The sequence below is a fragment of the Neolamprologus multifasciatus genome, chromosome 12 (assembly GCF_963576455.1).
Source record: "Neolamprologus multifasciatus chromosome 12, fNeoMul1.2, whole genome shotgun sequence".
Lineage (NCBI taxonomy): Eukaryota > Metazoa > Chordata > Actinopteri > Cichliformes > Cichlidae > Neolamprologus > Neolamprologus multifasciatus.
In genome coordinates this window covers 35,618,401-35,631,107 of record NC_140450.1, presented here as the reverse complement: position 1 = coordinate 35,631,107, position 12,707 = coordinate 35,618,401, and the positions used below count along the sequence as shown (strand labels likewise).

Below are 12,707 nucleotides of genomic sequence, written 5' to 3'. Positions count from 1 at the left end.
GCTGCAAACCTCCCTGTGTGTGTGTGTGTGTGTGTGTGTGTGTGTGTGTGTGTGTGTGTGTGTGTGTGTGTGTCCTAGATAACAGAGGAGGAGATCGAACGGATCATGTCGGGCCAGGAGTTCAAGGAGGATGCCCCGGAGCACACCTGGGGCAACAACGGCGACAGCAACCACAGCTCGCCAAGCAACGGCGCCTCGGAGGGCAACCAGCCGTCGCCTGCCTCCACTCTGTCGTCCAAGTGAGTCGTCGATCTCACCCGCTCAGCCCCATCTTTGAGATAACGAGCCGGCCCTGACAGTCTAACACCTCGTTCCCATCTCTCCCAGACTTTAAAGTATTCATCGGCCGAAGAATGCCTGAACATGCAGCTCAGGCTCGCTGATCACAACCAAACACAAAGAGCTCGCCGCACTATCTGCTGTTCTCGCTTGGAGACGAGCATATTGTCTATCTGCACTCATCAAGGACAAATATTGTCTAGCTACTTGCATGATGGCGTTTATTTTAGTCTCATTTTGTGTAAACATCAGGTTTTATCTCAGCAGCCTGAAAACTATTCGGGGGATGGCTTTTCTTTTTTTATGAGATGGAATTAAACCTTGCCAGAAAGCCTGCGTCGCCTGCGCTCGTGCACATGCCCAGAATGCAAAGTTTAGTCTGCGAGTTTGTGGAAAAATGCAAAGAGTTTGATCGGGGAAGCTCAGCACATCAGGGTGAGAAATGCAAACCCCGACGTGTGAGCAGCGTGTTTTTGTCCCCTCAATGCTAACAAAATCTGCACTACTGTAACCTTTGACCTTTGTGTGCTTCCAGTCGCTCCGCTGAAATGAACGGCTACACGGCAGCCCTGCGGGACCAGTACATCAACACCTCCATGCCCACGCACTACCAGCTCTTGCCTCACCTGTTCAGCTACGCCGCCCAGTCTGGCCTGCTGGCCTCTCAGCCTCGCAACCTCTACCCACAGCCCCACCCTCTGGTGCAGCAGCTGGTGGCTGCTGAAGAGCTGGCCCCCCTGACCACTCCGATGCTTATAGAAGAAGAGTGAGTTCATACTCAGCGTTATGCGTTGTGTAGAGGAGCGCAGCTGGTTTCAGAAAGCAAAATTCTCAATTAGATATCATTTTGTAGCAAACAGTCCGTCCCAGTAAACCAAACGTGTGAGTCTTTGTCTAATTGTGTGTCGTGAACGTTGCCATTTACCTTGGTAAGTGAGAGGCAGGTGTGCTGGAATAGGAATTAGGCTCTTATGGAGAACCTCTGTCAATATTTTGAGAGCCTGGCGCTCCAACAGGAGGATATTCTCTGGATATAAAGTTCATGCCACAGAGATCACATGTTTTTGGTCGTTGAAGCTGACTGTGTGAGGTTTCTTCATCATTTCTTCCACTTCCACATACACTGAAGCATCCCCACAGCAGGGTTGCCTTTTCTTCCTGTGTACAAACACTAGCAGTGTCCCTGTGACCAAACAGCTCTGGTTTAGTGTTATTTGAGGTTTGCCCTCAGCATTCTTGGCTTGAAGAAGTCTCTTCTGCTAACGTGGAGCTACTCCTGTGAGCTCTTTGCTTTATTCGTTTCTCCTCTCCAAGTCTAAAGTGATTTGTTTTTGGCTTGATGCATTTTCATGTGGCAGCTCAAACTGCTGCCAACGTTTTTACACTGCGTGTAAACTGGAAGATGAAACACGGTTTGTGCTGTGGCTCAATGAAAAGCTCTGTTGCTCAGTGGGATAATAATCCTGACCATGATCAGCGTTTTATCCCAAACTAATTCTAGTGTGAAAGTTAGAAATGCTCTGTTGACATTTCTTTGTCAAAATTAGAAAGGTTTGTGATTTTGAAAGTGCAGAAACTTATTTTAAAGATTCTTTTAAATACATTTTGTGTGATTGTTTATTTTTCCTCATTATTTTACATTCATTCCTCAGCTAAATTCAGTGAAATGCTTCAGGAAACGGCCTAAAGTCAGCTGCTCTCTGTTGGTAACAGAGGTTAGAATTAGCTGAAGGCTAAGCAGATCTGCTCTGTGAAATGAGGAGAATATAGAGGGACAGGAGATCAGACGGTGAGGGACGTGAAGGCTGCTGAAAACAGGAATAAGTGAACTACAGCTGTGTTGTGGAGTGGGATGCTGATTTGAGCCACGTCAGGCCCATTTTGACATGATGAGAGTTTCCCTGCCCACCACACATCTGTCTCGTTATCGTTTGCTCACTAGGTACAAGGTAACACAGGTGGAGCTGTTTGCTCTGCTGTGCCGTCTGGCAGACGAGCTGCTCTTCCGCCAGATCTCCTGGATCAAGAAGCTGCCCTTCTTCTGTGAGCTCTCCATAGAGGACTACACCTGCCTGCTCAGCTCCACCTGGCAGGAGCTCATCCTGCTCTCCTGCCTCACTATCTACAGCGGCCAGATCTTTGGAGAGCTGGCCGACATCACAGCAAAGTACACGCCATCTGACGACGAGGTTCAGGGGTGAGTGGCGAGTGCTTAAAGAGCAAAAGCAGAAAACAATTGAGGTGTTTTGTTTATGAGCTTTAGAATAAGTTGAATTATTGAAGAGCCAAAAAACACCCACATTTACTCCATTTAGTTTATAACTATTACAAACCTCCTCTGAGTTTCTCAGAGGTGCACAGAAGAAATGATATAATAGATGGACACTGTGACGTCGTCCACTGGTTTCTGAGCTCTAGTTTGTTTTACCATCATCACCGTGGTTTAAAAAACAAACACACAACAATAACTCGTCACGAGGAGGGGCAGGTCTGCTTGCTCATTGGCTAATCAGTGTCATTAGCCAATGAGCGAGTAGAACCAAGTTGAACCCTCCTTGTTGAAGCATAGAATTATATTTCCTAAAGAGACATTATTTTTGTATTCAATAAAGGCCAAAAAACTCATCAGGAAAGTGTTTACAGAGGTCAAGTCTTTTTGCAGCTACAGCTATCGCCATCTGGTGGCCGTTATGGCGTTTCTGCGTTGACGTGCTTTTACCAAACTAGAACCTGCAGTCAGCTGTGCTTCACTTACTGCTCTCAGAAACCTCGTTTCAGCCACGGCTGTTTTCTCTTTGTAGGGAAAGAGCTTTACGTTTACCCGCTAGCAGACAACTGATAGAGTTAGCAACTAGCTAACTTCTAAAGCAGATCTTTAAGCAAAGGCAAGACAATAGGGCTCCGAATGATGGCTTACATTGCTATTTGTGTGCTGGTATTATAACAAGACAGCTGTTTGTAACTTTGTAACTGTAATTCATATAATTTGTAAAAACTCTACAATAATAGTTTTTTGTAGAACGTTTCGTAAAACCTTCTGCGAATGTTACAGTTACACTTTACTGGGTTAGCAACATAAATCAGTTATTACTATTACCATTACTATTGAATATTGAACTGGCATATTTTGTACATATTATGTAAGCCTCATCCAGTCCTCTGTTTGTGTCACTAACAATGTTAGCTAGGCAGCTAGCACAGACAATGACCTTTAGATTGTGGATGTTTTCATATTGTTTTCTGTCATCAATAATCAAAATATTATCCGGCAGTTAAGGAGTTGTTAAGGCAGCTAACCGTTTAGGCGACAGTGCAGAAACAGCCAAGGCTAGCTTCTATGTCAGCTTCTATGCTAGCTTCTATGCTAACTTCTATGCTAGCTTTTAGCAGTAGAGAACTTCTGAATTACTATATTGTAACTTTGTAACAGAGACTACTTTAAAAGTAACCTTTCCAGACACTAAAGTTAAGTAGCTCAAGCAAGAAGAACAACAAGTGATCTTAGGCTACGTCCACACGTACACGGGTATTTTTGAAAACGGAAATTTTCCGTTTCCGTTTTAAAAAATAATCCCGTCCACACGTAAAGGCAGAAATGAAGGAAAACGCTGCTAGGAACATGCCAAAGCAGCAGGTGGCGCTATATTCCTAACCGTGTAGAAATGTTGGCCAATCAGAAGTCTAGAAGCCTCGGTGGGAAATAGTAAACAAAGCTGAGGCATAGAAGCAGAACTGAGTCGTATGTGTGGAGGGACAGTAACTGTGTGTATATGTAAGCATTTAAACACTGCAGAGACAATTAACAGTAACAGTATTGTAGAAATTCATTTCACCGAAACAATAACAAGGACTTTACATGTTTACATGTACAAAATTATGTACATATTGATTGCACAGTGTGACGTCAAAAAAGGCGCACACCTTTGACGCTGCGTTTTCTGCGTTTTTCTCGTCCACACGTAAATGCACAAACGGAGTTTTAGAAAATATCCACCCTGGCCGGAGTTTTTAGAAATCTCCGTTTTCAGTGACCGAAAATGCCGTTTACGTGTGGACGAAAGGTGCAAACGCATAGAAAAATCTGCGTTTTCAAAAGTACCCGGGTACGTGTGGACGTAGCCTTATTCTATAGTCTTGATATTGATACGTAGCAGAAAGAAACTTCATTGGTGTTGTTTTGGTAATTCAGCCTCACCCACAGCAGTCACAGTGGGGCTGTTTCACTCTGGGAGCTGTGCTAATTCAGTATTTCAGTAGAAATGAGAACAGCAATCAGGAATTCAACGTTCCCTCTGCACAGCCAAGATGTTTCACTTTGTGAGCTCATCATCTCTAAAAGGGCTTAATATTTTTCTCCAAGTGTTATTGCTGGGTGAGGCCCAGTGAAATGGTCCGTGAACAGGAGGCCTCCTCAGAGCTGAGCTGTGGCTAGCACTGTCTGGCATGTGCACTATATACGCTTGTTTCACTTGAAGTAGAAAAGGATGCGTGGGGGAAGAGGGGGAGTGTTCCTGTGTAAATCAAACATGTATAATGTGACCTTCTGACACATTCTCCTAATATAACTCTGCTGCTTCAGTCAATTTGCCCACAGTTTAGTGGTTTTAGACGTGGACGTTTGATTTACAGTGGCATTGTTGAAGTTTGTGAAAGAGATTAGAAGTGCAAGGCAGAAAATTGATGTTTAAAACGTGGAATGAACTTATGAATCTTCTCTTCAAAAAGCTGTGGAATCAGCAGGACGCTTTAAGCACTTTTAATAGATCTGACATATTTCCTCCCTCATTTTCTTTGCCTTGTCCATTGAAGCATGGAAGCTTAAGATAGTGGTGCTGAGGGGATTTTTGTCTTCTTTTTTTATGTGGATTGTAGTGAGGACAGCAAACCCACATAAGTCTATCTCATGGTTTGAGTTGGAGCCTTAAAGGCACGTCTAGCTTCATAGATCTGCAGTTTCCAGCTCACCTGACAGGTCTGTGTGTGATTCCTCAGATTCAGCGAGGATGGGATGGAAGTAATGGAGAGGTTGATCATTCTGTTTCGCAAACTCCACCAGTTAAAGATCAGCAATGAGGAGTACGCCTGTATGAAAACCATCAACTTCCTCAATCAAGGTAACAACAAAGTCTCCAGCGTGTTGACGTTTTGCCATCGTGACCTTCCCCGCTTGACTGTGATTGTTTCTGCTCCACAGATATCAGAGGACTGTCCAACATCTCCCAGCTTGAGCAGCTGAATAAACGCTACTGGTGTGTGTGTCAGGACTACATCGAGTCCAAGTACCCACTGCAGCCTAAACGCTTCCCTGAGATCATGATGTGCCTGCCGGACATCCGCTGCATCTCAAGTAAGGCCTCAAAGAACTGACTTCAGAAATGCACTCAGATACTCATATGTTCGTTTGTTTGAGCTACAGAAATGTGATACTATCCAGTGTGTTGTGCCACACCGATTTATATTCAGCCATGAAAGTCAAAAAGTCTGTGTTTCAGTTTGTGCCCTTATGACCTGTGTTGTTCCCCGCCCTCTGCAGTGCCTTGTCTTTGAAAAACACTGAAATTACAAAAACCGTTGCAAAATTTTATGTTTAATGAATAATTTGGTTAAATTATTTGAGCTAATGGGATAAAAGAAAGCATGGCTTTTGTTATTAAGACAAACTAATAAGTGCATTAACCCTGTAAGACCCAACCCATCAAAAATAGCCAGAAAATTCAGATTTTTTGGAGCTGAGATGTTTAATAACCCTTATAACAAAATCCACAACTTTTATTTTGCTATATCATCAGAGATGGGCAGTAACGCGTTACTTGTAATGCGTTACTGTAATCCAATTACTTTTTTCAAGTAACGAGTAAAGTAAGGGATTACTATTGCAAAAACGGTAATTAGATTACCGTTACTTTCCCGTAGGAACGCTGCGTTACTGCGTTACTAAAACCGTGATTTTTTTGCGAGAATGTCTCATGACAGTGACGTAAGCGAGTGCGACGTTCGTGACAACAGCTGTGTGCAGATCAACAATGGATCATATATCGAGTGCAGAGAGAGTATGAGCGTGCAGCGTTTAAAGCGTGGAAGTACTGACCTTACTTTGAGTTTGATTCCATAAAAAGTGACAAAAACATTAGTGTCCGTTGTGCGTGGGAAGAAAACTTCTTTTTACAGCGAAAAAAAAACCCTAAACTTCCAAACAAGCACCGAGTAGCTACGACGTAATGGGAAACTCACAGAGAAACTCGCGGATTCTTCCACTGACCGCTGCACACCTGCACCAGGGTAACCCTCCGCCTACCCCACTCCTGCTTTACAGGTGAAAATAGAGCAACAGGACCGCTAGTCTTTGACTTTATTTATTTTCTGCTGTGTTTTACTTGCATCTATTTGAAAGACTGAGTGTAAACACACACAAAAAATAATAATTATGTGCAGGAATGTGCAGAAAATAGGTTTAAATATTAAACTAATTTCTTCCAGTCAGAGAATGTTGCAGATAATTAAATTTTTGCTTGATGCATAAAGTTAAAAGATTAAAACTAATAAAACAAGTTTTAAAAAGAGACTTTTCCATTTGATTACATTTTGTATGATGATTATGCAGAAAAAGTAGAATTGGGCTGAAAGAGCTATCGCTTTATCACCTATTCAGGTTGTAAATCGTGTTTTTAAAAAGTAACTAAGTAATTAATTACTTTTGAAAATAAGTAATCAGTAAAGTAACGGGATTACTTTTTGGGGGAAGTAATCAGTAATTAGTTACTGATTACTTTTTTCAAGTAACTTGACCAACACTGTATATCATGTTGTTTATGGTTTATTTTTTGTATTCCATTTGATACATTTGGCTTTTTCTTTTTAACAACAATGTTAATTTTAAAAAGCTGTCCATAACTTTTTGAAATTATGGCAAGTATTGATCATGTTGATGGGTTAAAGCTTGAATCACAATCTAGTTACTTTTGTGGTTTTAGCTTATTAATTAAATCAAACACAATCAACTGTTCATTTTTCTGGTAATAAATACAATCATGGCCAAACCTTTGGATAAATAGAGACACTTTGCATACATTTCTTTTATTTACCAACTATTTGAAACTTTTGAATGATTGGTCGAAACAAGTAATCTAAATAAAAACTGTGAAATAAATGCTACTGCCAGTGATTTTGACTAGGACTGGGCGATATGACCCAAAATTCATATCTCGATATTTTTTTTTAAAGCCATAAAGTAAGAACAAAAAGAGAGTTCTTAGTCAAAGCTGTGTCCCAGATGTCACACAGGCACTTTTATTAACATACAGCATTGACATGTACATGAAAAAAAATACTCAAAAATAAATGATGAGCATTTATTAAATAATAATGCTCCATAAATAAAAGAAAACTGTTGTTTTTGTGCATAACAAAAAGCTCACAACTGTGCAGTCAAAGTGTAAACTAAAAGACGCTGAGCATAATAACAAAGACACACAGCTGCTCTGTTCCCAACTTCTACTGCGTGACCGACAGCCTGAGTTTGAAATCCGCTTCAGGTGCCATTTATGGTCCTTATACACACAGAATACGGTAATATTACGTTGAAGCACAGTACGTATCACTCCGCGAGGCTCCTCGGTCGGTAGCCGTAATGCTCGACAATCCATCAAGCGGTGCAGCTCTGTCGCTTACCAAAGTCGTACTAAAACATTTTTTGACAGATTGCTGAGCGCCGTGTTCCACATAAAATCGGTTCGCGGTCATCAAGCACAACCAGAATTCATACATAAGGCGCGCTGTCGATTTTTGAGAAAATGAAAGGATTTTAGGCTGTGCAGTCCCTCTGGGCTGCGTGGCGTTAGCGCGGTTAGCTCATTAGCGCGGTTAGCGCGGTTAGCTTGTTAGCGTGGTTAGCTCGTTAGCGCGGCTAGCTTGTTAGCGTGGTTAGCTCGTTAGCATCCCGCGAACGGGGCGATGCGCAGTAACTCGTTAACGGAGATTTGCCGTGTCCATCTTGTCACTGCCTGCAGGTGAAGCGATGGGGAAGGAGGGGGAGTTGTGTTCAGTGAAGGAGAGGCGAGGCGGAGTAACGTTGGGTAGAGACAAAAGTGGACGAAAGAGAGGCAAACTTGTGGCTCCACAACTATAATTATAACGTAACATAGACTATATCGATATAAAAGATGTTGTCACATCTTATATCTCGTATAAAAATATATCGATATTTTTAAAAAACTCGATATATCGCCCAGCCCTAATTTTGACCATGACCAACTAGACGTAACTAAACCAAAATCAGCTTCATAAGTTCTAAAAAAGTAAATGGCCTCAGTAAAAATTGTGACAAAGAAAGGTCGTTAGATTTTGTACACGTAACCTGTTTAACACGAGCTGGGCACACTGCTGGAGCCAGCCTCTAGTGGCCGCCAGAGGAACTGCAGCATTCGGCACTTGGGTTGGCTTCATTTGTCTCTCAGGTTGCCTCCTGGACACGACTGTGACCAATGAAAATGTCGGCTGTACAGAAGCTAATCATGAACTAAAGTGCCGTGTGTCTCGGGTTTCTTCTCAGCAAAGCTGGTGAACGTCCCTCTGGAGCAGCTCCCTCTGCTGTTCAAAGCAGTCTTGCACTCCTGCAAATCCAGCATGACCAGCTACAGGACCGGCCCGTCGCCCTGCGTGACCGACTCCACCGGAAACTAAACCCTCCCCGACACCCGAGTCGAGGACTGGTCTCCCCTCTCGTGAATGTGACAAGCAGCTAGTTTGTTTTTTGTAACTTTTTTCTTTATATATTTATTACACGACAGAGCTGAATGTATTCTGATTTACACTGTGCACATGCTTCTGTACAAAACAAATGCTCGTAGATGCATTGGTCTTTGGAGTTTACAAGCGTGTTTCCATTTTGCTCCATGTGTCAGTGTTGCCATTGTTAGAGCTAGACTTTAAAAGAGTTTATTTTATACAGATGGGGCGCCTAGGCACGCGCGACGAGTGTTTTGAGACTACCTCAGGAAGATGTTGTTGCTATTTTCAGGTACCTTTTCTTACTGTTAAATGAAGAGTTGCCCAGTCTAAACCAAAACCCTGTGGATGCTTTGGTACCTCAATCAGAGATGAATGTTCAAAGAAGCTGCATAAATCAGTCTGAAAAACAGTTTTTTGTTACACTGAAAATGCAAAATGAATTAGCAAAAGTACTCAGACATCCTGCTTTTAGGAGGCGGTCTTGTCAGTTTAACATTCCATGAGTTAAGGTGGCAGTTGTTGGATCTGTGGGATCATCGAATAGGAGCATACGGGTATTTTTTAACAATCATAGACTAGGGATGTAAGGCTTTATTGCAGGGGAAGGGCGGATAGTTAGGTTTGCTGTTTTTCTTTTTGTTATGTTTCTCTCTTGACCAAAGTGTTATGCAAAGATTATGTCAAGCGCCCGCTGATGGGTAGGGAGCTGACAGCTCAACAAAACCCTTTTCTTATCCGTGAAGGACGAGGATAAGAAATGAATCAGTCTGTTTCAGAGGCGAGACGCTCTGCAGGACAGAAAAGTTCCACATTTCATTGCAAACATGCGCGTCTTGTCGCGTGCACACATATGCACAGAGCAGACACGATGGCTCTTCATTGCTGAGAAGATGGTGCATTTCCGCCTGCTCTCGACACAGCTGGGTATATGTGGTTAAAAATGTGCGAGCTTCACGGGTGAAAGTGACACACACCAATCAGCCACAACATTGAAATATCGGGGAGGTTTCTGATGTGTTGGCACATTTGGGTCGCGTCACGGATAACGCTTCCTGCAGGTTGAATTTTGAGCTTGATTCAATTTGAGGACTTTGGAGAGCAGGTGAACAAACCACGCCTTCCCCTCGTCCCGGGGGAGACAGCTGGTACCGGGGCACGCCATCATTTTTATCAAACGCCACATTACTGATTACCCAAGGTTAGGGTTGGGTTTTTTATTTGGGTGGTTGGATGTTATTGTAACCCTAACCCCATATTTGTTGGCTGCACATTAACAGAGCTTTGCATAGTAACAAGGTAACGATTACTGGTCACTTCACCTGTCCGGGGTTTTGATGTTGTGGCTGCTTGGTGTTGCCCATCTTAGTGGCACCCACTGAAACCAACCATTTAAAAGAATCAGTGTTTATTGATCCATCCGTTTTTCTTCATTTCGATTTTTCAAAACTTCAAAGTTCTATTGGCCAGTTTTGAAGGGCAATCAAACGTTTTAGATGTAGAATGTAAATCCGACCACACTTGGTTTCCACGGGCATCAGGTCGCGTGGACATCCAGGTATGGTCCGACTTTTTAAATGAGATGAAAGTGAAAATATCATTTATGCAGAACTGGCTTAAAGTTGAACGTCTAGTCGCTTTAATCCAGCCGTGAGTGGACTCGGTGTGATCGACTCAATCAGTTTAGGCCAGGTTTGGAGAATTTTAGGGGATATACCCCAGGCTTGCATACCCACAGATATGCACGTCGTTTTAAAAAGTGTAGCCACAGAGAAATGGTCTTTATTTTTAAAGTGTGAGATGATCATTTCCGACCACTTGAAGTGTCTTTTCTGACCATTTCATGATTTGCGTCATTTGAAATGCAGACAAAGCGCAGTCCCCGCAACCACTTCCTTTTTTGCACACGACAGTGAGGTTTGGAGACCTTAACCCTTGATCTTGGCCACTGCCCACCCAACGTGTTCCTCTCTCAGGTCCCTGCTGACCTGGATATATACAGGGTAAAGTGAGTGTTATGTATTGCATTCAGGAGTTCGTCAGTGACCATACTGACGAACTTGTAGTATTAGTAGATGTAGCTTCCAGGACGTTGTAGGTCCTGTTGTAGAAAGGTGTTTTTGTTTTTTGTTGTTTCAACTTTATTCCCCTCACGGTCCCCACCCACCCACACTCCCCTTCAGTGGAAGTGGGATTAGTTTGCAGGGCAGGTTTTCTAAAGCTCTCGGCATTGATGACGGACGAAGCAAAAGGCAGCGGCATCTTTCCGATGTCACGGCTTCCCTCCCATCGTGCGCAGCCTAACGAAACCGCAGTCCAACCCAGCGTTGCTTCTTGTAATGCTTCAGTTAGCCTCTTTTGATTTTTTTGAATGCTTTAATGTACCTTTTGTAGTTTATAATTAAGAATGTCTTTTTAGCTTTTTTGGGTTTGATTTGGAGTGAAGACAACACCTATCATTTTCTAAACTTTGGCTGATTTCTTCATTGTTGTTGTTGACGTTCACTTGTTCACTGTGTTCATTAAAGAAAGTATTACTCAGGCTTTGTCAGCAATGCTTTACATGCACGCTGCTGACATTTTGGATTTTTAAACCGTTTAAACCTCAAATGTTGTGCTGTGGCGCCGTCTCGTGTTCGTCCATCAGGTGACCAGCACACCGCACGGGGGTAGGGTTACGTTTGTGCCAGACGAGCACAGTTTGATGAACTCTTAGGGTCCAAAGTTAATCTTAGATGTGAACCTAACCGTTACCATGGTAACCAGGTTACTATGCACCAGCGAACCACTCGGGTCCACGTTTTCAGAAAGTCTAAGATGTTTAAATTCTTCAGTTTTGTTTCAGGTTGTATAAAAACAACCCTGACCCTCCTCGGGTCGCGGCTAACTGCTGGATGTTCAGATTCTGCAGAGATGAACGAAACCATTAAATGTTGCCTTTAGCGCTGCTGAAAGGTTTGGCTTCTAGCTCGAGATAGCTGCCTCCCTCCCAAACAACTGATAGTGTTGTGTTTTTAAAAAACATACATGTAGAGGCAGCATTCCTCCACATGCATTAACTGAAAACATTCAACCAAACTATCTGACGAGATTACATTATCATGTCGTTTTGGTGAGCCGACCCTTTAGATCACAGTATCTCAGGACACTTCTGTGTACCAAAGGTCTCACTGTGATGAAACGGCGCTCAGAGACCCCGTCAGGCTGTCCCGTGTGCCAGAAAAACAGCAAAATGACTGGAGGAATGAACATCACTGAGATCTGACAGTGGAGCAGGATCTGAGGGGCTTCTCCTCTAATGTGATGCCAAACAATATCTGCTTATCAGCGGTGAATCCCACCTTTACTGGCAGCACTCTCACTTGTTCGACGTTACAGTTTGATGCACACGCTGGTGTCTTTTTTCACTTCCTGTGTTTGTATTGGTTGTGTGCAGACAAAGGGATGTGTCGTTTCTAAACTACCTCTGTATTTCATGTTCATTACACAGGTGTTTTTTATGAGTTGACCTCACATGTGAACCACCAACACTTGTTTTCTTCTTCGTAGCCTCGTACTCTACCTCAGGTACTTTTAGGGACGCTCTTCCTCCTTTGTTTCTTTTTTTTAATGAGCTGTTTCATGTTAGCATCATCTTATATTTCACTCCTACCCTGTTATCAAAAATCACATACCAAAGATGAACGAATGTCAATGACAATGTC

General features: G+C 42.9%; 1 protein-coding gene across 3 annotated transcripts in view; it reads left to right on the top strand.

Annotated features, from left to right (window-relative positions):
• Positions 1-12,108, top strand: part of nr6a1a (nuclear receptor subfamily 6, group A, member 1a) — a 131,258-nt gene extending 119,150 nt beyond the window's left edge. For all 3 annotated transcript variants that reach the window (XM_085179498.1, XM_085179497.1, XM_085179499.1), the window contains 6 exons: positions 79-239; positions 815-1,045; positions 2,222-2,476; positions 5,272-5,393; positions 5,474-5,626; positions 8,828-12,108. In XM_085179498.1, coding sequence (XP_085035624.1) covers positions 79-239; positions 815-1,045; positions 2,222-2,476; positions 5,272-5,393; positions 5,474-5,626; positions 8,828-8,958 — 1,053 coding nt within the window. In that variant the 3' untranslated portion in view covers positions 8,959-12,108. The remainder of the gene's footprint in view (positions 1-78; positions 240-814; positions 1,046-2,221; positions 2,477-5,271; positions 5,394-5,473; positions 5,627-8,827) is intronic.
• The last annotated feature ends 599 nt before the right edge of the window (positions 12,109-12,707 follow it).